Consider the following 23250-nt stretch of genomic DNA (forward strand, 5'->3'; position numbering starts at 1 on the left):
CTCAACTTCAGAGTGAAAACTCCAGTTATACACCATCGTCTCGCCACGTTTCAGAGTCATTTAATCAGTTATCACAATTTGAGCCTCAATAAACAACTCCCGGGACGCGGGTGGTGCTGTGGGTTAAACCACAGAGCCTAGGACTCAGAAGGTTCGAACCCCCGCGACAGGGTGATCTCCTGTTGCTCGGTCCCTGCTTCTGCCAACCTAGCTGTTCAAAAGCACCTCAAAAGTGCAAGTAGATAAATAGGTACCGCTCTGGCGGGAAGGTAAACGGCGTTTCCGTGCGCTGCTCTGGTTTGCCAGAAGCGGCTTAGTCATGCTGGCCACATGACCTGGAAGCTGTGTGCTGGCTCCCTCAGCCAATAAAGTGAGATGAGCGCCGCAACCCCAGAGTCGGTCACGACTGGACCTAATGGTCAGGGGTCCCTTTACCTTTACCTAAACAACTCCTACTATGTTCACAAAAGCTGGAGAGGGTAACAGTCCAAGGGGTAACTGGCTTGGAAATGATTCTCAAAGTATTTAATGTTAATATTGTAGATTTTAAAATTGTGTGCAGCCCAGAATGGGTGGGTGATTCATGCAATCAAATTGTTAGGGTCGTCCTGCCAAAAAGAAATTGCGCCTATCCAATTGGAAATAATATTATAACTAAGGACATCATTTAAAAAGCTGGAAAATGAAAGCAAGAGATCTGAAATCCTCCCAAAGGAATATATTATGCAAATCTGGCAATAGGTGTATATTAAATTTATTTATTTCATAAATCGGTGAGAAATATGCAAAAGCTGAGGGACACAATGTGGGAAATAATGGAGGCAGGCTTGTAAAGTCCTTGAAGATAAGGTGCTCCAACTAACCTGCTTTGGTTCTTTATCCTGCGACTGCAAGGATTTGACCAAATCGTGCATGGACCCCAATTGAGGCACAAGCCAAAATTCCCGGTGTGACTGTTTTCCAACTGTGTGGCTTTTAATTATGTTCATTATGGACTGAGCAGCATCTAGCCATTTAGGCCTAGTCCTCACTGAAGTGCCTGGGCCGTGTCACTTCTGACTGTAGGAGGAGACTCTCCCCATGATGGGATGTTCCTCCAAAAGCTCTCTAGATGCATGTTAGGGATGAAGCTTGTTTTAAATCTTTCTCTCCGACATCTTGGATTCTGTGTTGGAGGGATTTATTTCCTCCGGAAAAACAATCTCTCAAAGGACCTGTTGATGGCATTTTACCATTGCACTGTGGAGAGCATACTAACTTATGGTCTGTGCGTGTGGTTTGGGAGCTGCACGGTCGGGGGGAAAAACAATGCTATCCAGGGTTGTAAAGACTGCAGAGAGAATAATTGGGTGCACTCTTCCCACCTTGGATCAAATCTATGCTGCCAGGTGCCATAAGAAAGCGGCAGAGATAGCACAGGATAGTACACACCCCGGAAATGATCTTTTTCAGCTTCTGCCTTCTGGAAGAAGGTACAGGGTTATAAAGGCCAGGACTAGCTGCCTGAGAAACAGTTTCTATGCAAATGCAATTCTGGTTCTAAACGCAGCATAAAGGGTTTCTACAGTATAGTGTATTTTAAAATAGGGTTTTAGAGTTTTTAGGGGTTTTTGAATATTTTATGTAGTTTTGTAGTAGTTTTATGTAGTTTTGTGGTAGTTTTATGTAGTTTTGTGGTGGTTTTATGTAGTTTTGTGGTAGTTTTATGTAGTTTTTATGTAGTTTTATGCAGTTTTTCAATTTCATTGTCCTGCATGGGACAATGACAATAAAGATATATCGTATATCGTATGATGGGGTGGCGATGAGTCATGTGAGGCCATGTCTGCAATTTCAAGTGGTAAACAGCAGACCTACCAGGCAAGGGAAAGCCAGGTCTTGCTGACCCAGAAGGCTCCACTTGTGAGAAGAAAGGGGATACTTCAAGCAATTAAGGGTGATTTGTCCCTAAGCAAAGAGCCGTTGACCCCATTCTGTTACCTTAATTTCCTCTCTCATTTCCTGAAGCTCCAGCTTGAGGTTATCCTGGCTTCCTAATAGCTCACAGATCTTGGCTTGTAGTGAACGGTTTCTGTCTTCCTGAGCCGAGTGAAGGAGCAGTATTTTGCCCTTGCACTTGTTCAGTTGCTTCTTCAAGTACCTGCCGGAAAACACAATATTTCCAAAAAAAAACCACAAATAATTAAACAAAGCAACAAGGAGAGCTTTCATACACTGTGCATTGGCCTGGGTTTCGTGAACGCAGATCAGGAAGTGCTGGGAGTCCGATGACTTAAGAATAGTGTACCATCTGTGGGTTAAACCACAGAGCCTAGGACTTGCTGATCAGAAGGTCTGTGGTTCGAATCCCCGCGACGGGGTGAGCTCCCGTTGCTCGGTCCCTGCTCCTGCCAACCTAGCAGTTCGAAAGCACGTCAAAGTGCAAGTAGATAAATAGGTACCACTCCAGCGGGAAGGTAAACGGCGTTTCCGTGCGCTGCTCTGGTTTGCCAGAAGCGGCTTAGTCATGCTGGCCACATGACCTGGAAGCTGTACGCCGGCTCCCTTGGCCAATAAAGCGAGATGAGCGCTGCAACCCCAGAGTCAGTCACGACTGGACCTAATGGTCAGGGGTCCCTTTACCTTTACTTTACCATATATACCAAAGACTTGTGTCTTTCTTACTGGTTGTTGTTGCCTTTCAAGCTATCTTACCTCCGAAACTGCACTGCTCAGGTGTGCTTTCTGTGAGGTTATTCCAGAAAATAGCTTTCAGCTGATATGGAACATGGGTTCTACTTCTCAACAGGGAACAGACTGCCAAGCAAACATCCCACCAGTACACCTTTTTTTGTGTGCTGCCTCTCCTGTTATATTTTATCGAAATCTATGTCACTGGTTTTTACCTATTAACAGCTTGGGCCATACATAACTTAGAGAAGGTGTGCGGAATTGGTCTTCGTTGGTGGGCTGGATCCAGATCTGGCTCATTCTCTGTGAGGCACATAAGACTGGCAGTTGAGGCTGCCACCTGGCATTATTTTATTCCAGATGGTTCAACTTCAAATGAAGACTCAAGACTGCAAGGTTTAAGCAGAGGCTGCGAAGAGAGAATCTTGGTGACTGCAGCTTGGATTCAACCCAGCGCTGCAAAGTTTCCTTCTCAAAATTTGGCTTGCTTTTGGAGTTGAATTTCTGCCCAGTGCTCCACTTTCAGCAGGGATCAGTGCAGTGCAGTGTTGATGTTGTACTACCTGTGTTTGGCCTGTGGTGGCAGCAGAGTTATTTGGCTGCAATGTGACCCTTTCACCAGTGGTGGCGGTATAGGATTATAATCCCCATTATGTCTGCATTGATGGCACCTGACCACTGAAAAATGAGCAGTTCGATAAAGTCTGCTCTTCCTGATGCCTGACTGTGAGGCAGATTCTTTGAGGATGCTTCCCTCACCAACAGGTTGAATTATATGACAACATCGGAGCTTGGGACTTTTGTAGGCTCTTTGTCCTCCTAAGACAGCTGAGCGATAGAAGAGGAGGAGTTTGGATTTGATATCCCACTTTATCACTACCCTAAGGAGTCTCAAAGCGGCTAACCATCTCCTTTCCCTTCCTCCCCCACAACAAACACTCTGTGAGGTGAGTGGGGCTGAGAGACTTCAGAGAAGTGTGACTAGCCCAAGGTCACCCAGCAGCTGCATGTGGAGGAGCGGGGAAGCGAACCCGGTTCACCAGATTACGAGTCCACCGCTCTTAACCACTACACCACACTGGCTCTCCAGTGAACGCGTGTCCAATTTCCTTGATTTTTTTGCCCAGTTTTTTTTAGTTTATTTAGGCTGGGTCCTTTTAGCTGCTACTGCCACTCCTGCTTGGTTGCCTGGGCAACCTTCCCGCACCGCCATGGCTACCTGGACTGGTTGGCTGCAGAGGAATGGTGGGAGGAACTCTGCAGTGGAGAGTTCCCTAATGAAGCCAATGTTAGGATATAGTTCCATTCCACCTTAAAAGGGTACAGGCATAACGTTTGTGTATCACATGCCTGTTTACTCCCAGCACAGTCTGCTGGGAACTTCCATTGTACTGTATGTTGCTTTTGCTATACTGGCTGTTTTGCTGGACACGAAGGCAAGCAGACATGTTTTCCTTTGCGCCTGACCTACGATGAATACCGTATTTTTTGCTCTATAAGACTCACTTTTTCCCTCCTAAAAAGTAAGAGGAAATGTGTGTGCGTCTTATGGAGCAAATTCAGGCTGCACAGCTATCACAGAAGCCAGAACAGCAAGAGGGGTTGCTGCTTTCGCTGCGCAGCGATCCCTCTTGCTGTTCTGGCTTCTGAGATTCAGAATATTTTTTTTTCTTGTTTTCCTCCTCCAAAAACTAGGTGCGTCTTGTGGTCTGGTGCATCTTATAGAGCGAAAAATACGGTAAATGCTGTAAATATGCTTGCACATATTTCTCTGTCCGCCTCTTCTGCTGTGAGGTGATTTACACACTCTGCTGACAGAGCGTGCATGGGTCTCTAAACCAGTGTTTCCCAACCTTGGGCCTCCAGCTGTTTTTGGACTGCAACTCCCATCATCCCTAGCTAGCAAGACCAGTGGTCAGGGATGATGGGAATTGTAGTTCAAAAACAGCTGGAGGCCCAAGGTTGGGAAACACTGCTCTAAACGTATTTGAGGCTCGTGTCGCTGACTGGCTGATGCTGTTCGACAGGAGACCGGTGATCGTCCAGAGCCAGCTGAAGGCCTGCCTGATGACCCCGTCTCTGAGGCAGTATCCTAACAGCCAACCCTAGCAAGAGTTGCATTGGATACCAAATCTAAAAGACGCTGCATGCAACTCCATTGACCAAGGAACAATCAGAAGAGTACTTTAAAGCTCTCAATCACAGCCATGGCTAGACCAGGCCCACATCTGGTGTGACATCAGTTAGGACCCCAGGGGTGCCGACTTTGGCATGCAGGATGGAGGTTCCCTACCCCTGCCTTAGATAATGTCTCCTCCCCCACTTCCTCAGTCTTTAACATGAATTGAGCATGCAAAGAGGCAGTCTTGATGGCTGTGGAAATATTTTCCCTTGGAACCCCAACAACACACATGGAACCGTTCTTTTTTTAAATAATAAAAAAGTGCTATAACTTAGGGTTGCACCAAATGTTCAGTGTCTTTAGCTGAAAGTTATGCATTGGCAGAGGGTGGGTTGTGAATGAAATATTTCTCTGGGCTGATTTGTTGCCTGTTTTCCTTCTTAATTGCTGCTTCTGCTCTTGGTTGCAATCCCAGCAATCAGGGATTTGGTCAGGGATTTTGCCGTCACACAGCCAGCTTGGATCAACTACAGCGTCAGGATGTCATCCCAGTGATTCCCCAACAGCCTATTCCAACTTCTGGCACAGAACTGTACAGATGTTAAGAAGGAAGTCTGAGGAGCCCTGCTTTGCACTGCTATGTTGTGGGTTTGGTGACCAAGACGGCAAAAACTGGAGAGTGCCCAGTGCCTTTACCCTGTCCCGACCGTGGGGCAGCTGCACAGAGCATATGCATGTAGGATTTCCTTCGCTAGTCACTAGCTACCAAGGCAGGATGGATGTGACGGTCACTTTCCCCTGACTTTCTTTGCTGCCAAGGGACTTTCGTGTCGTTTTCTCCGGCGTCGCAACTTGCCGCTGCCCTTTTGTGATTGCAATCAAGGTGCCACCCCCACACCTGAACGGAAGCGCTTATCTGCCTACTCTCTATTCGAGATGGACCACCGGACATACCTATCACCCACTTCTCTGACCTAGCGGCCGAACCTGATTGATGATAAGTGCTTCTCCCTTCGAGCCGGCTCAGCCACTTTGCTGCGCTTGCTGCTGAGACAGGGATGCAGAGACAAACACTCCTGAACGCTGAGGATGTAAACCACTGATTGAGAGTGCCCCATTCCTCCCACCCTGGCTACGCGCTCATTTGGCTTCATGGCTCCCACATGCTCTACAGTCCAAGGCTCAAGGATCTTAATCAAGGCTACAGACGTCTGCATACCCACCTCCTCTCGCTGTGAAGGGCCTTGATGGATTCCTGTGTTTTAGCCAATTCCGCCTTAAGAGAAGCAAGTGTCTGTGGGAAGATGGGAAGATGAAGGGGGGGGGGTCATAGCAGATGCACAAAAGAAGCAAAAAGTCATGTTTTGCTGGGCAAGAACTGCTGCCTTTAACTATCCTTGCTATGTACTTCTGGTTAGAATGGGGGAAACAGAACAAGGTGTGGGGGAATCACAGTCTAACACAGGCATAGGCAAACTCGGCCCTCCAGATGTTTTGGGACTATAGCTCCCATCATCCCTGACCACTGGTCCTGTAGGCTAGGGATGATGGGAGTTGTAGTGCCAAAATATCTGGAGGGCCGAGTTTGCCTATGCCTGGTCTAACACTAGTAGGCTGCTTCTTCTGTCCACGGCCAGCAATGGCTTTTTAGGAGGTTCTGCCACATGTTATCCCAGAAGGTTGATTGCCCATATATAGGAATACAAACACACACACACACGTCTTGTGGCATCATAAAAGCCAACATAAGCTCTTGTGGAAATTCCACTTTGTCAGTTTGCATGAAGTGTTCATCTCAGGGAGCAGGAATGTATATGCATGAGTATAGATGGGGAGGCAGGGGACAGCACACTGAAAATGGCAATTAAATACAAAATGCACAGCCTATCGATATTTAATTAAAGTTTAAGTGTATGCACAATAATCACAGTGGTCATTCACAACAGCAGTCATTAGTGATATTATAAAAGCATTGCTATGTCCATTATTATCTCCTACAGGAAACCATTGAAAATAAGTATATAAAATAAGTATATAAAGGGAGAATTTTCTAGATACCAGGTTTGGGGCAAGTGCTCTTCAGCAAGGTAAAGCATGAAAATAAAGTCTGTAAGATCTTTAAAACATGCCCTTGTAAGTTCCAAAACTTCCCTCTTCCCTTAGCATAGAAAAGACCACACATTTAATAAGTTAAAGATGGCTTACTTACAAACTATCCAAAAGTCAGGCAGTAAAACTTGGCTTAGTAGTTACAGTGGTGTAAGTTCCTAAATTTTTGGTACAGGAACACAAGAATGGCTTCTAAAAGCCATGCAGTCTGAGCAATCAGCTCGGACCTCTCTCTTTACATGCTAAGCTTCTCAGGTAGACTGAAGGGGAATAAAAGCCTTGATTGCCTTCATCGCAAGCCTGGCAGGACAGCTTACTCTATGGCATTAACCCCTTCATGCATTAATTAGACTTAAGTATGTTAGTCATAGGGATGCGAGTGATGCTGTGGGTTAAACCACAGAGCCTAGGACTTGCCGATCAGAAGTTTGGCAGTTCGAATCCCTGCAATGGGGTGAGCTCCCGTTGCTTGGTCCCTGCTCCTGCCAACCTAGCAGTTCGAAAGCACGTCAAAGTGCAAATAGATAAATAGGTACCGCTCTGGCGGGAAGGTAAACGGCGTTTCCGTGCACTGCTCTGGTTCGCCAGAAGCGGCTTAGTCCTGCTGGCCACATGATCCGGAAGCTGTACGCCGGCTCCCTCAGCCAGTAAAGCGAGATGAGCGCCGCAACCCCAGAGTCGGTCACGACTGGACCTAATGGTCAGGGGTCCCTTTACCTTTACCTTTATGTTAGTCATATGAGGCTGGTTATCCCACAGAATCTTCATTAAGAAAAATGTGCTTGCAGGAATGAAATCAAATTTACTCCATTTGTAGCTTACAAAGTATCAGCACATGCTGAGCTGGTGTTTATTGGAGCCCCGTACCTGACTGGATGTTTTCTCTTGACATAGTAGGCTATTGTTGTTTGCCATCATCTTTCCTTGGGATACTTTGGCATCTAAAGGACTGCTTAACTGCCGGTCCAAAGTATGCACTGAGCAGATAGGATTAGATGGCACATGCTGCCTTGAAGAAGTGGAATGATTAGCGCAGAAGCTGCAAAAATTAGGTAGAAAGGAATAAAATGAGATGCTGAACAAACTCCCTCCTCCCCTCATCCATATGGCAGCCAGAACATTTCCATATAAATAATGCCCTGGATCCAAATAACTGTGCAGTTGTTCTGCATACGCAAGAGATGTTTGGAAGTCTGATCAGAAGTCCCCCTGCCCGCCATGTTGCATAGCAAATCCTCCCATCAAATTAAGAAGAGTTTTCATTTTTCCATGGAAGCAAGAAGAGTTACCATCGATTGAAGAATGGAGGCTGAAGTTAATGGATTATGCAGAATTAAATAAACTAACAGGAAGGATTCGAAACCGGCGAGACCAGAAATTCACGGAAGACTGGAGTAAATTTACGGACTATTTGAAAAGTAATTGTGAAGAACAGATGATGTTTGTAGGGTTGCAAGAAGTTTTGTGAGGAGCATTATTAGAAGTATTGTAAAAATGGACAAAGGGGAGGATGATTTGTTAAGAGATGCAAAGGCAATATAAAGTTAAGAAATGCATAAGAAGTGGTTAAAACGGTGGATCATCAGAGGTGCTGATGGAAGTATAAAAAGATTGTATAAGCGATAAGTTTTGTGGTACATTTTATAATTTATATGTTAAAATTAATTTAAAAATATTATAAAAAAACAAATTAAGAAGAGTTTGATAATCTGTTTGATTGCGACATGGAATGGCAGGGATGGGATATCTGCCTTTCCAAGAAGAAATAAACATCTTCTGTAGTGAACACATGCAAGATTTTGCATGCACCAAACTATCCCAGACACAGGCTACATTTGAAGCCTAGCTGAAGACCAGAGTGTGGTTTATGGCAACCAGAAGGCAGCTTGAGATACTAAAATATTACAAGGTTCTTCTGTTACTGAAGCAACTGAACTATCGGGAAGGAAACAAAAAGTTCAGAAGACAGTGAAACTGGAGGGTAGCAGAAGATCCATGAATTAGCAAGTACGAAAGCATCCACCATCAATAGAGGTATCCAATTCACAATTGTTATTTGGAGGCAGTAAAGTAAGAGGCCCTGAGTCCTCACTGGAAGGACAGATCCTGAAGCTGAGGCTCCAATACTTTGGCCACCTCATGAGAAGAGAAGACTCCCTGGAAAAGACCCTGATGTTGGGAAAGATGGAGGGCACAAGGAGAAGGGGATGACAGAGGACGAGATGGTTGGACAGTGTTCTCGAAGCTACCAGCATGAGTTTGACCAAACTGCGGGAGGCAGTGGAAGACAGGCGTGCCTGGCGTGCTCTGGTCCAGGGGGTCACGAAGAGTCAGACATGACTAAATGACTAAACAACAACAACAAAAAGTAAGAGGCAGCTTTCAGATGCAGCCACCCAATGCCGACTCAGGGGCATGTACTGACGATAGCCTCTGCCTCCAGCCCTGTGATTCCTTCTTGTTGGCATCTGTCTGTCTTGGCAGACAATGCAAGAGGGCACGTTTGGGGGTGAACTGCTTGAATGAGCAAGAATTGAGGGCTCCAGCCAAAGAGGTCTGGCATCTGTGTGCTATTCTGATGAAGCACATCTTATCTACGTTCTCTCCTCGTCGTTGTCCCATGCCCCAGGTTTACAGGGCAGCCGGGCAGCCAGTTGGCATCCTCCTTTGCAATGACTCGCCAAGTCAAACACATCCAAACACAAATTGTTACACGATTAGAGAGAACTTTCAAAAAATGCAACATCGATGGTATCTAACACCATGGAAACTTTCAAAAATGTATAAAAATGATTTGGATATTCCACAAAAGAGGAAGGGTATCTTTTTATATGCGACGGCTGCAGCAAGAGTTTTGATCGCAGCAAAATGGAAGAGTAATGAAACCCCCTCTATACAAGATTGGATCCAAAAGCTGACAGAATATGCCGAATTAGATGGTTTATCAGAAAAAATAAAGAATAAATCAAAACAGGAATTTGTTTCTAAATGGGAGGTTTTCAAAGAATATCTGAAAAATAAATATAGTAGTTTAAATTCTGTTGCAGCATTCGAGGAACTCCAGTAATAGTTGCAAGGTAGATATAAGAAATTAGATTTATTGAGAATAAGTTTAATTATGATAAAAAGTGTGTATTGGCAATAAGTAATATGAATTTGAAATATGGAATAGACGGGAGGTTGGGTCTTGAGTGTGAAGACCAATAGATGTTTTATTGTTTGCTAAGGGGGGGGGGGGCAGTCAAACACATCATGCAGGGCTGATGATTGCTGCCTGCCTAAGATTGCAAAAATGAAGGTTTGTTAGGAAGCTGCCAGACCAGGAGGATACGTGGCTGGCAGAACACGATGCACGTTGTGCAAATATGCACACACAATGCCCATGTAGATATACAGAAGCTTATTGAAAGCGTGTAGGTTTGCCTCGTACATAATCTGAAGGCATTTCAAGTGGCGTCTGCAAGGGACATTTTTTTCATATGTGGTGGGATTGCAAAATTGTTAAGAAATATTGGGAAATGATTTATAATGAAACGAAGAAGATGCTTAAAATAACTTTTGTTAAGAAACCAGAAGCTTTTCTATTAGGTATAACAGGAGTGGACATACCAGGACCACAGAACGACTTATTTAAGTATGCAACTACAGCTGCACGAATACTGCTAGCACAGCACTGGAAAGAAGAAGGTGTCCCAGCTAAAGAAGATTGGCAAGTTAAATTAATGGAATATGCTGAAATAGCAAAACTGACATTGAAACTAAGAGGAAGAGATGACAACGAGTTGAAAGAAGACTGGAGGGACTTTATTGCATATATACAGAAGCAAAGTACACAGGTTAATACATTAGCAGGATTCTAGAAATATCTGTAAGGAAATATGAATGGACAATAAGTAATTTTAATGATTTTTAAAAATTAAAATGGACATGTGGTATGATGATAAACAATGAAACCAGGGAAGGGACTAGGGGTAAGTCAACTTTTCTTTTTCCTTTTTCAATTTCTTGCTTTTTTCTTTTGTTATGTCCAATTATGAATATGTATTATTGATGCTATTGTTGATGTTATTTTTTCTTTTCTTTGTTTTTTTCTTTTCTTTTTTTCTGTTTTATATTTGGAAAATTAATAAAATATTATTTTTTAAAAAAACAATACACAAGTGGAATCTGCAATGGAAACAAAGAGGAACATTTTCCATTTGCATTGACCCCTCTGCAGATGAGGGAACGTCACCCTTAGGGATTCTGGAAATGCTTCTTTTCTTAATGGCCTGCTCAGCTCATAAAGCTGAGCACAGGGAAACAGCAAATGAAGGGAAAGCATTTTAACATGATAAAGCAACTCATTACGAAGTTATTAGGCTGGAAGTGCAATACTGAAGCTCAGCTGAAGGCTAACCAGAGGGGGCTTTCTTCCCACGCTCGGTGAAACTGCAGGAAAACAAATTTCGGCTGACATTAGGCCAGGGTGGCAGCACTGTTGAGAACGTGCTGCCAAGGGCCAGAGAGAAGCAGCCTAAGAGCCACAAACACACAGCATTGAATGATGCACTCACTGTGCATAGCTGTCAGCAGAGTAGCCTGCATCCCCCATCACCATCAAAGTCTTCCTTCTCAGAGCTTCCTTCCTCTCGCAGCGCCCTTGGAGCAAGTTGTTTCGGATGATGCGGAAAAACAACTTTGTTCTCTCCTTTGCGGACACCTGTCCGGGTGGCAGGGCAATGGAGAAAGAAGATGGATATGCAAAAGGACAGCTAAGAATGTTAAGAGTTGGCCCAGGTAAGATAAATGAGGGGCGATATGGGTTGGAGGGAGAAAGCTCCTTGGCTGATTTGGAAATGGGGAGGGGAGATGACGAGAGAGATATGTGTAATAGATGAGGAAGGGCTGCGGAAAAGGCGGGGAAGTAAGATTAAAGTGGGGTTCTTGGAGGGAACTGGGGGAAGGTAAAGATTTGTTTATGTAAATACAATAACCAGCTGAGGGCCTTCTGGTGGTTCCCTCACCGTGAGAAGTGAGGTTACAGGGAACCAGGCAGAGGGCCTTTTCGGTAGTGGCGCCTGCCCTGTGGAACGCCCTCCCAAGAGATGTCAAGGAAATAAACAACTATATGACTTTTAGAAGACATCTGAATGCAGCCCCATTTAAGGAAGTTTTTTAATGTTTAATGTTTGATTGTGATTTTAATATTCCATTGGGAGTCGCCCAGAGTGGCTGGGGTATAAATAATTATTAGTATTAGTATTACAGTGGTATCTTGGGTTAAGTACTTAATTCGTTCCAGAGGTCCGTTCTTAACCTGAAACTGTCCTTAACATGAGGTATCACTTTAGCTAATGGGGCCTCCTGCTGCCGCTGTGCCACCGGAGCACGATTTCTGTTCTCATCCTGAAGCAAAGTTCTTAACCCGAGGTACAATTTCTGGGTTAGCGGAGTCTGTAACCTGAAGCATATGTAACCTGAAGCATATGTAACCCGAGGTACCACTGTATTACAAAAACTAAAAACCACAAAATTATAAACAGCAGTATTAATACTACACCAGAAAAGCTTTCATTCAGAAAGAAAACCACATTTGCCTGGTTCCAAAAGGACAATGAACCAGGTGTCAAGAGAATCTCTGTGGGGAGAGGACTCCACAAATGGGGTGCCACCACGGAAAAGGCCCTCTCTTTCTGCTAGGCACCCACTTTGCCTTAGATCAGGGGTGGGGAAACCTCCAGCCCTGGAACCCCTGTTCAGAGATCGGGGTGGCATGCAACAATATATTGTGGCTAAAATATCATCCTTTCATTTCCTAGGAAATAACTCTTTCTTAACACAAATCAACCTGATGCATGCCAGAATGCAAAACTTAGCACCAACCACCCAGTTAACTCAGCATTCAGTAGACTAGTAGACTAAGCAATAGAAGTGAATGGGTCCATGACTAACCGGCACACAGTGCTCCATCACAGGGTGAGATTTCTTGTGAGGTTTGCAGAGTTGTCCGGTAAAGAAACAGACTTGGCAAATGTCAAAGTTCAGGCACTTCAGGCAACGATACCTAGCCAGACAAGAAATGAAAACCTAGTAAAGGCCAGTAGGTATGGGGAGAGAGATGCAATTCAGTTTGCATTTACAGGAAATTTATTAAATCTGCACTGACTGTCCAAATCAGTATGAGAACCAGAATGCAGCCATCCTTCCAAATTCACACTTATCTGAATTTGTGGTGCAGTTCTCCAGCCAATGTTAATGCACATATTACCGGGGGGGGGGGGGGGAGGCGGGATGTGCATCAAAATGAAGATACTAGTGAAATTAATATTCAGGAATGTATTACACCAAGAGAAATTGCTTGGGGGGAGATGTGCACATTTGTTAACACTATATACAGAAATATGTTTGTTAGGAGAAATCTGCACTAAAATGTTGAATAATTTTCAGGAGGGATTAAAAAAAATCTTCAAATTGCTGCAGAAATGTGGAGAACTGAATTTAAGATTGGAAAAAATAAGAAATAAAATGAGAAACTGACTTATCCTCCCATCCCTAGTGGGAGATTCACAGAAATGGCTCAATTCACTTGAGAGGAATACCCAAGAGTAAATGAAACAATAAACACGAAATGAGAATTTCCTATACCTCCACGAAACTAGATTCAGCCACCCCTCAAAACTAGATTTGTTGTGCAATTAAGCGGCTGAATCTTTGAATAGCACTGGCCTAGTTATTATGATGCAACACACCTTAGCCCAGTGATGGGAAAGCTCTTGCAGATGTTACATTTGACCTGGTGTTTGACCATTTCTGTTGCTGACAATCTGTAGCAGGTGGGGAGCCAGAGAAGGATGGCAGGTTCAGACTGGAGCCAAGCTAAGAACCTTTCTTCATCAACTGCAGAACCCAGAACCTGAAAGAGAACACTAGTCCTTAGCTCAAACAAGAACTTTGTCTCAGGCACAACATGTAGCACAAAGTCTGGCTTTTCTTTAAAAAGGATCACTCTAAAAACTAACCCACAGGTTTTCTATGAGTCTGTGTTGAAATCTCGTCTATACAGTGGTACCTCTGGTTAAGTACTTAATTCATTCCGGAGGTCTGTTCTTAACCTGAAACTGTTCTTAACCTGAAGCACCACTTTAGCTAATGGGGCCTCCTGCTGCCGCCACGCTGAAGGAGCATGATTTCTGTTCTCATCCTGAAGCAAAGTTCTTAACCTGAAGCACTATTTCTGGGTTAGCGGAGTCTGTAACCTGAAGCGTATGTAACCTGAAGCGTATGTAACCTGAGGTACCACTGTAATTGCAAAAGAATCCAAATAAGACATACGTAAAAGGTAAAGGGTAAAGGGACCCCTGACCATTAGGTCCAGTCGTGGACGACTCTGGAGTTGCACGCTCATCTCGCTCTATAGGCCGAGGGAGCCAGCGTTTGTCCACAGACAGCTTTCGGGTCATGTGGCCAGCATGACTAAGCCGCTTCTGGCAAACCAGAGCAGCACACGGAAACACTGTTTACTTTTCCGCCGGAGTGGTACCTATTTATCTACTTGCACTGGTGTGCTTTCGAACTGCTAGGTTGGCAGGAGCAGGGACCGAGCAACGGGAGCTCACCCCGTCGCGGGGATTCGAACCACTGACCTTCTGATCACAAGTCCTAGGCTCAGTGGTTTAACCCACAGCGCCACCCGCGTCCCTTAAGACATACTTAGAGACCCATTAAAACCAATGCTCTTAGGTTAGCCCTCTCACTGATGTCAATGGGTCTACTCTATGACTCAGCTGAATACAACTCTCTGGTTTTGGAGCTAATCTCTATCATGGCCAGGGCTGGCCCACCCATGAGGCAAAGTGAGGCGGCTGCCTCAGGCGGCAGGATCCGCAGCAGCAGACCCCAATGTAGATCTTTACCCCAACCCCTCATTTCTGATGTAAATCTTCGCTCACCGCGTCTTCCTGACCAGGAGGAGGCACCAGTTTTGTGATTCACCTCAGGTGCCAATGGCTGCTAAATCAGGCTGGCATTCTTGAAATGGAGAGGCTGCTCTCACTGAGGGTGGAGAAAGCAACTGAGAAAGAGCTGCAGTTCGTACTGAAGACACAGCTCTCCTGCTGAAGCAACAACTCAGTTCTGCTCTTATGGAGTCTCCAGCCTGAGTCTTACATGGAACAATCCAGGCAGGACTGACCCACCCATGGGGCAAGGTGAGGAGACCGCCTCAGGCGTCAGGATTCACAGAGGCAACAGCTCCTAATGTAGATCTTTATTTCCCCCTTGTTCCTGATGAAGATCTTCACTCAGCCCTCCGCATAGCTGTCAATTTTTCCCTTTTCTTGTGAGGAATCCTATTCGGAATAAGGGAATTTACCTTTAAAAAAGGGAAACGTTGACAGCTATGGCCCTCCTTCCCTGGTGGGGAGGGAGGTGCCATTTTGTGGTTCGCCTCAGGTACCAAAATGTATTGGGCCAGCCCTGTATCCAGGGTACCAGTGACGCCTCCAATGAGGTCTTTGCTCAAAAAGGACGGAGTGTCTTTTGTGACGGTGATAGCAGTCTTCAAGGTCCTTAAGATGCGAGCTTAATTGGATCTGGTCTCTTACAGTTACAGATAGGTAGCCGTGTTGGTCTGCCATAGTCAAAACAAAAAAAAATTCCTTCCAGTAGCACCTTAAAGACCAACTAAGTCAGTTCTTGGTATGAGCTTTCGTGTGCATGCACACTTCTTCAGATACACTGAAACAGAAGTTGCCAGATCCTTCTATATAGTGAGAAGGTGGGGAGGGGTATTACTCAGAAGGGTGGTGGGAATGGATGATTGGCAGATAGCTGTGATGAGCCTGTTGACGACTCTTAACGACTATTCAGAAATAGACTGGAAAGAGAAGCTGCTGAATTGCAACTCATTACCAAACTTAAAACCATGGAGAGACCTGGTCTGAACAAAGACATTGGATTCTTATCTCATTATACATGACAAAGCCATTTTTCACCTTCTCACCCCTTGCTTTTTCCTGTAAGACCTATTGCAGTCGTTAAGAGTCGTCAACAGGCTCATCTCAGCTATCTGCCAATCACCCATTCCCACCACCCTTCTGAGTAATACCCCTCCCCACCTTCTCACTATATAGAAGGATCTGGCAACTTCTGTTTCAGTGTATCTGAAGAAGTGTGCATGCACACGAAAGCTCATACCAAGAACTAACTTAGTTGGTCTTTAAGGTGCTACTGGAAGGAATTTTTTTTGTTCTGGTCTCTTACAGTTCAGGAAATCACTCTGTTTTGTGACAGAAGAATGAAGGGACTGTGCAATTAAGTAATATAACTCAGAAGTGCATTTTCTGCCAGTGAAGATGGTTATATATGACCCAAGCTACATTTGATACTGTATTTTAACTTACCCCACTGAAACAACTCTTCACTGCAATTTCCACGTTAGACAGGTTACGGCGTTCTCCCACGACTGCCAGGATCTGCAAAACACATTGTCACCATAAGCCCTCAGCAAAAGAACACCAGCATCAAACAAAATGAGAAGAGGCTATATAAAAATAAAGGGAAGTGAAAAAGGCATTTCTGCCCTGACAAAAGATGATGGGTTTTATTTAAGGTGCCACACCTGAAACTTTAACTCTGTGCATGTATGTTGGCATGTCAGTGCGTTGTCATGACCTAGGGCTCTGCTTCCCGTCATGAGAGGAAGAGGCTAAGGATTGAGAGGGCATATTAGACTGGGATTTAGCTTCAAAATCAGCCTTTAAGAGCCCTTCCTCTTCAGGAGTTCTGGCACCAAGGGAGCCCATGGTGACAGTGCCTCCCTCTTATCCAAGCATCCTTGGAATCTGATGTTTGTCCTTTCTTAACTAGCTGATTCATTCCTCCTTATTGTCTCACCCTCTCTGATCTGCACATCTCATTTTTCCTGTCTGATGACACTCAGCTCTATCTACTGATGGATGGCCACACCGACTTGGCCCCGGACACACAGACCAGATGCTTGGAAGCTGTGGCTGGATGGTTTCGTGGGAGCCGATTGAAACTAAATCCTTCGAAGACAGAGGTCCTCTGGCTGGGTCGGGATGGTATGGGGATGAGGGACCAATTCCCTTCTCTTGCAGGGCCCAATTAGTGCCATGGCCTTCCGTTAAGAGTTTGGGTGTAACCCTTGACGCCTCCCTTTCCATGGAGGCGCAAGTTACAGCAACAGCCAAGGCGACATTTTTCCACCTTTGCAACATCAAGCAGTTGGTCCCTTACCTTTCCCGCCCCAACCTGGCCACAGTGATCCATGTGATGGTCACCTCCAGGCTTGACTACTGTAATTTGCTCTATGTGGGGCTGCCCTTGAAGCTGTCTCAGAAACTCCAGCGGGTGCAGAATGCTGCAGCGAGGCTCCTCACGGGGTCTCTGCCATGGGAGCATATTCACCCAGTGCTTTTCCAGCTGCCCTGGCTCCCGGTGGAGTACAGGGTCAGATTTAAGGTGCTGGTTTTGACCTTTAAAGCCCTTCATGGCCTAGGACCCTCGTACCTACGGGACCGCCTCTCCCGGTATACCCCACGGAGGACCTTAAAGTCCATAAATAGCAACACCCTAGAGGTCCCGGGCCCTAAGAAAGTTAGATTAGCCCCAACCAGAGCCAGGGCCTTTTCAACACTGGCTCCGGCCTGATGGAACGCTCTGCCTCATGGGACCAGGGCCCTGCAGGATCTGATTTCTTTCCGCAGGGCCTGTAAGACAGAGTTGTTCCGCATGGCCTTTGACTTGGAGTCAATTTGATTCCCCCCCCCTTTTTCTTTTTTCCTTTCTCCTCCTGTGATGAGGCTGCATTTTAATGTTTTAATGTCGTATTTTAATCTTGTTTTTTAAGTTGTATTCATTCAACTTGTTTTTATTATTGGTTGTTAGCCACCCTGAGCCTGGCCTTGGCTGGGGAGGGCGGGGTATAAATAAAAATTATTATTATTATTATTATTATTATTATTATTATTATTATTATTATCTCTCAGTATTTTAGGAGACTCTGAAGTGAACGAACAAGGATGCTCTGGGAATATCCGTCCATCAGATATCCATGTTAGGGCCATGTAGTTTTTCTCACCACTCTGCTTCAGGAGATTCACCACCTCTCCATTTCCACATTGCACAGTAGCTGAATTACCTGGAGTAAGTCTGTTAGCAGATTCCTCACACCGTTTCGAGAAATATGAGTCTGGCTGGCGCTCCTTCCTGCACAGGTTGCGTAAAGCTGAAAGAGACCTGCCAGCACCAGAGAATACCAGTCAGAATTCCTGAAGAGTCAAGAGAGTTATTTCCTAGCCTGCGTTCTTCAGGTCAGGTATTTGGAGCCAAATGCATGAGACACAATGGTGAACCTGGGTCTCCTCAGTCCTAACACTCTAACCCAGGCATCCCCAAACTTGGCCTTCCAGATGCTTTGGGACTACAGTTCCCATCATCCCTGACCACTGGTCCTGTTAGCTAGGGATGATGGGAATTGTAGTCCCAAAAAACATCTGGAGGGCCGAGTTTGGGGATCCCTGCTCTAACCACTATAACACCCTGGTGCAGCGACATGGCATGATTACACAATGACTTACAATCCAACATGGAGCTGAATGTATTTAAGCCTGTCCGTTTCACTTCGCTTAGTGCAGTTCACTGTGTGCTGCATGGCAGATTTTGTCTCTCTGCCATTTCCTTACTATACTCAGCCCTTGCCTCCAGGAATGGCAATTTTGGGTAATAATGGCACCCTGAGAGAGTCCAAAACATCTCAATTATGGATCTTCTCAATTTTGCACCCCCTCAGCTCAGCATCCCATGCGGGGGAAACACTTCTAGCACCCTAAATCCAGCACTGCTTGCCTCTGTAAAGGGACGCCTGACCATTAGGTCCAGTCATGAACGACTCTGGGGTTGCGGTACTCATCTCGCTTTATTGCCCAAGGGAGCCGGCGTATAGCTTCTGGGTCATGTGGCCAGCATGACTAAGCTGCTTCTGGCAAACCAGAGCAGCACACGGAAACACCATTTACCTTCCCGCCGGAGTGGTACCTATTTATCTACTTGCACTTTGACATGCTTTCAAACTGCTAGGTTGGCAGGAGCAGGGACCGAGCAACGGGAGCTCACCCCGTTGCAGGGATGCTCCTGAAGGAGCGTCTCCACCCCCATCGTTCTGCCCAGACGCTGAGGTCCAGCGCCGAGGGCCTTCTGGCGGTTCCCTCATTGCGAGAAGCAAAGCTACAGGGAACCAGGCAGAGGGCCTTTTCGGTAGTGGCGCCCTCCCTGTGGAACGCCCTCCCATCAGATGTCAAAATGATAAACAACTACCTGACATTCAGAAGACATCTTAAGGCAGCCCTGTTCAGGGAAGTTTTTAATGTATGATATTTTAGTGTTTTTTGGTTTCTATGGAAGCCGCCCAGAGTGGCTGGGGAAACCCAGCCAGATGGGTGGGGTACAAATAATTTATTATTATTATTATTATTATTATTATTATTATTATTATTATTCAAACTGCCGACCTTCTGATCAGCAAGTCCTAGGCTCTGTGGTTTAACCCACAGCGCCACCCGCGTCCCTTCCAGGAACGGTAATTTTGGGTAATAATGGCACCCTGAGTAAGGTCAAAACTTGGTACCCCAATGGATCTTCTCAATTATGGATCTTCTCAATTTTGCACCCCTCGTCTCAGCATCCAGTGCGGGAGAACCACTTCCAGTGCCCTAAATCCAGCACTGCTTGCCTCTACTGATGCAAAAAGGGAAACTGAGAGGTGTAAAGGAAAAGAGAAACTGCATTTATTTCTGCTATTCTCTTTGGGCGGGCAGTTCATTTTTCACGTTTTCGTCTGTGCTTAGCAAGACTTGATTGCTTACTGTGCAAAAAAGCGTATATGTTTGTCAGCACTCTGAGCCAAACATGTTGCGGAGAATAAATACAGAAGAGCAATACTGCTTACCTCTATATTTGGTAAGCAGGCCATCCCCTGAGAGAGCAATTAGAGCAGCTGCAGCTGATCGGGGCTGGATAAAGCCCACCCCATTCCTACAATGTAAGAAAAAGGGGCATGAAGGAAGAGAAAATCAACAGCTGCTACATGAGTGTTAAGTTGTGGGTGAACATATCAGACGACACAGCGATTCTTCAAACAGCTCTTGTTTATTCACAGGCCAGAACAGAACTGGGCTGAAGGGCTCAGTCAGCCTGCTTATATAGAGTTCCAGTACAATGTAACTGTAACAATTTTCTAAAACTATCCAGTGTGGTGTAGTGGTTAAGAGCGGTAGTCTCCTAATCTGGGGAACCGGGTTCGAGTCTCCGCTCCTCCACATGCAGCTGCTGGGTGACCTTGGGCCAGTCACACTTCTGTGAAGTCTCTCAGCCCCACTCACCTCACAGAGTGTTTGTTGTGGGGGAGGAAGGGAAAGGAGATTGTTAGCCGCTTTGAGACTCCTTAAAGGGAGTGAAAGGCGGGATATCAAATCCAAACTCTTCTTCTTCTTCTTCTTCAATCACTGAACGTCACTTTCGATCCCTTATTTGCATAATTATCTACAGTATCCCCCTGCTGGCCCAGGGTGAGAACTTCAGTACATAACAATGAGCTATCTCCCAACTTTGGAATTTGAAGTCCCTTTTCCTGACCAAAAAAAAGGAGAAAGGTTCTACACCAGCGCCAGGAATCTGCATCCCTCTAAATGTAGTTTGTTTTATTTATTTGTATGCTGCCTTTCCGCAATGAGCTGTACTCAAGATGATTTACAACAAAATACAAGAGGTGTGTGTGGGTGTCCAGTAAGTCAATGTACAAAACGAGACAAATTCAAACAGGAGAAAAACCAACAATTAAGGAAACACAGACCCCCCCCAGTGCTACTACTTCTGTGTCTTTATGACACTGAACTACCAGTACCTCCTCCTTTCAGTAGGTGATAGTGTTACCTGGCATCAAGAAACCAGGTGTGCAATGTCACCCCCTCTGCCAATCTCTGCTAGGCACAAGTTGCCCACCCTAGGTCTAGAGCAGTGGTTCCCAACCTTTTTTTGGTTATGCCCCACCTAAGCACCTCTAAAATCCTGACCCCCCCCAGTGACATATACAGTGGTACCTCGGGTTACAGATGCTTCAGGTTACAGACGCTTCAGGTTACAGACTCCGCTAACCCAGAAATAGTACCTCAGGTTAAGAACTTTGCTTCAGGATGAGAACAGAAATTGCATGGCGGTGGCGCAGTGGCAGCAGGAGGCCCCATTAGCTAAAGTGGTGCTTCAGGTTAAGAACGGACCTCTAGAACAAATTAAGTTCTTAACCTGAGGTACCCCTGTAATTCTTATTATTCAAAAAGTGAACTCCCATTCACGTGGAGGAAGCTAAAAGGCCATTAAAAGTAAAGGGACCTCTAACCATTAGGTCCAGTCGCGGACAACTCTGGGGTTGCAGCGCTCATCTCGCTTTACTGGCCAAGGGAACTGGTGTATAGCTTCTGGGTCATGTGGCCAGCATGACTAAGCTGCTTCTGGCAAACCAGAGCAGTGCACGGAAACACCATTTACCTTCCCGCCGGAGCAGTACCTATTTATCTACTTGCTTTCAAACTGCTAGGTTGGCAGGAGCAGGGACCGAGCAATGGGAGCTCACCCCATCACGGGGATTTGAACCACTGACCTTCTGATCGGCAAGCCCTAGGCTCTGTGGTTGAAGCCCATTAAGGCCATTAACTTGGTCTAACTCATTCTCAAATTGCCCCCCTTAAAAATCAAATTGCCCCCATGTGGGGGGGGGGTGCCCCACACTGGGAACCACGGGTCTAGGGCCCATTACTGAGACCATGATACCATAACCTGCAACCTGAAAACAAACCAATACATGCTATGCCAAATCACTTCTAAGGGATATTTACTGCACCTGTCAATCTGAAAATTGGCCCTAGTTTGGAATTGCCATATATATTTATATCTAGAACCATGGATTTAAAAAAAACAAATGAACCAGGCATTTTTGCATCAAAATGTGAAGCTGCCATAAATCTGCCGTGAGACACTGGGTGCCTCTGTGTTGTCACCTGTCATACGCAGAGGTCAGGAGGCGCAGAGTTAATTCAGCTGCCTTTGGGTCCACCTGGCCTGGCTTCTCCAATCTGGTTCTCTTAAACAGCTCCTTTAGCAGTCGCATGAGTTGCTCCATGGAGAGAGGCTTCTGCTTCTCCGCCCGGCATTTGTGGTTTGGCAGGATTTGCTGAATCGAAGAGACGTCAGTCAACTTGACTGAAAAATAAAGCAACAAATTAATTCCGAAGTCCCACCAGCTCCGAACGAAGAAATTGTCATTCATTATTTCAGCTTCTCACACTGCATCCTCCAAGACCTCCTCCAAGTTAACTCAGATTTTGTAACTCTTAGTGACTGTGTTCAGACATCACAATAAACCATGGTTTTCACAATGGCGGGAATGAGTGTAGGCTGTTGCATTTCCGGTCCTCTTCTGGCACAGCTGTGAGGATGAGTCTGGAAGCTTTCATCCTCCTTTTTTCCATTAATTACAGCTTGTCATGTCACCTGAATTTGGGCAAACTGTGATTAATCTTAACTGTGGTTTGCTTGAAACACGCTAACTTCAAGCACTGGATTATGAAGCTGGTTTGATTATCAAACAATGGTTAAGATTATCCGCAGTTTACGATTTGGACAATATGCGAAACTGTGGTTAATCCAAAACTGAAGTGAAAGTTTCTTATCTCCGGTTGGGAGCTTCGATGGTGTTTCATTTCGTTAGGTGTCCTTCCCACCTGTTTATCCAGGTGAAAACATAATATGCTGAACCCTGGAGACCCTTAAGGTTCAACACTGCATCCAACTCAGCTCCTACCAAGTTGCACAGGAGGCCGGACTATTACACTTACGTTGGCATAGGCTTTGCACAGCACGGAGCTTCAGGGCTGTTCTGTAGACAGAATTCTCAATGGTATTCAGAGCCTCTGCGAAGAGAATGCAGAACATCAGGAAATCAGAGAGGCAGGCTCACCCTGATACATTTGGAAATACCATATTTTTCACTCTATAAGACGCACTAGACCACAAGACGCACCTAGTTTTTGGAGGAGGAAAACAAGAGGGGAAAAATTCTGAATCTCAGAAGCCAGAACAGCAAGAGGAATCACTACCCAGTGAAAGCAGCAATCCCTCTTGCTGTTCTGGCTTCTGGGATAGCTGCGCAGCCTGCATTCGCTCCATAAGACGCACACACATTTCCCCTTACTTTTTAGGAGGGAAAAAGTGAGTCTTATAGAACAAAAAATACGGTACATGGTTCCCCTTTATTGCGTTCATTAACTTCTCTGTAGAAGGTATATGACCTCTGA

The 23250-nt window shown here is 45.4% G+C and overlaps 1 protein-coding gene across 1 annotated transcript; it reads right to left on the reverse strand.

Annotated features, from left to right (window-relative positions):
* Nucleotides 1–1947: 1947 nt before the first annotated feature.
* Nucleotides 1948–22908, reverse strand: DYTN (dystrotelin). Its single transcript, XM_028706814.2, has 11 exons — nt 22792–22908; nt 21955–22156; nt 19851–19936; nt 18045–18142; nt 16285–16356; nt 13633–13796; nt 12836–12947; nt 11458–11603; nt 7769–7940; nt 6016–6086; nt 1948–2140 (listed from the first exon to the last, which is right to left on the reverse strand). The coding sequence occupies exons 1-11, from the start codon at nt 22886–22888 to the stop codon at nt 1948–1950; spliced, it is 1413 nt and encodes a 470-aa protein (XP_028562647.2). The 5' UTR covers nt 22889–22908.
* Between the last annotated feature and the right edge of the window lie 342 nt (nt 22909–23250).

This window comes from Podarcis muralis, chromosome 1 (genome assembly GCF_964188315.1).
Source record: "Podarcis muralis chromosome 1, rPodMur119.hap1.1, whole genome shotgun sequence".
NCBI lineage: Eukaryota > Metazoa > Chordata > Lepidosauria > Squamata > Lacertidae > Podarcis > Podarcis muralis.

What these genes read in the sequence shown, in the direction of transcription:
- DYTN (XM_028706814.2), bottom strand. Translation starts at nt 22,888, where the DNA reads ATGTTCTGCATTCTCTTCGCAGAGGCTCTGAATACCATTGAGAATTCT. An exon ending in CTGACCTCTGCGTATGACAG is followed by an intron (nt 19,937 to 21,954) that starts GTGACAACACAG and finishes CTTACATTGTAG; the next exon opens with GAATGGGGTGGGCTTTATCC. An exon ending in GCCCTTCACAGCGAGAGGAG is followed by an intron (nt 2,141 to 6,015) that starts GTGGGTATGCAG and finishes GTTTTCCGGCAG; the next exon opens with GTACTTGAAGAAGCAACTGA.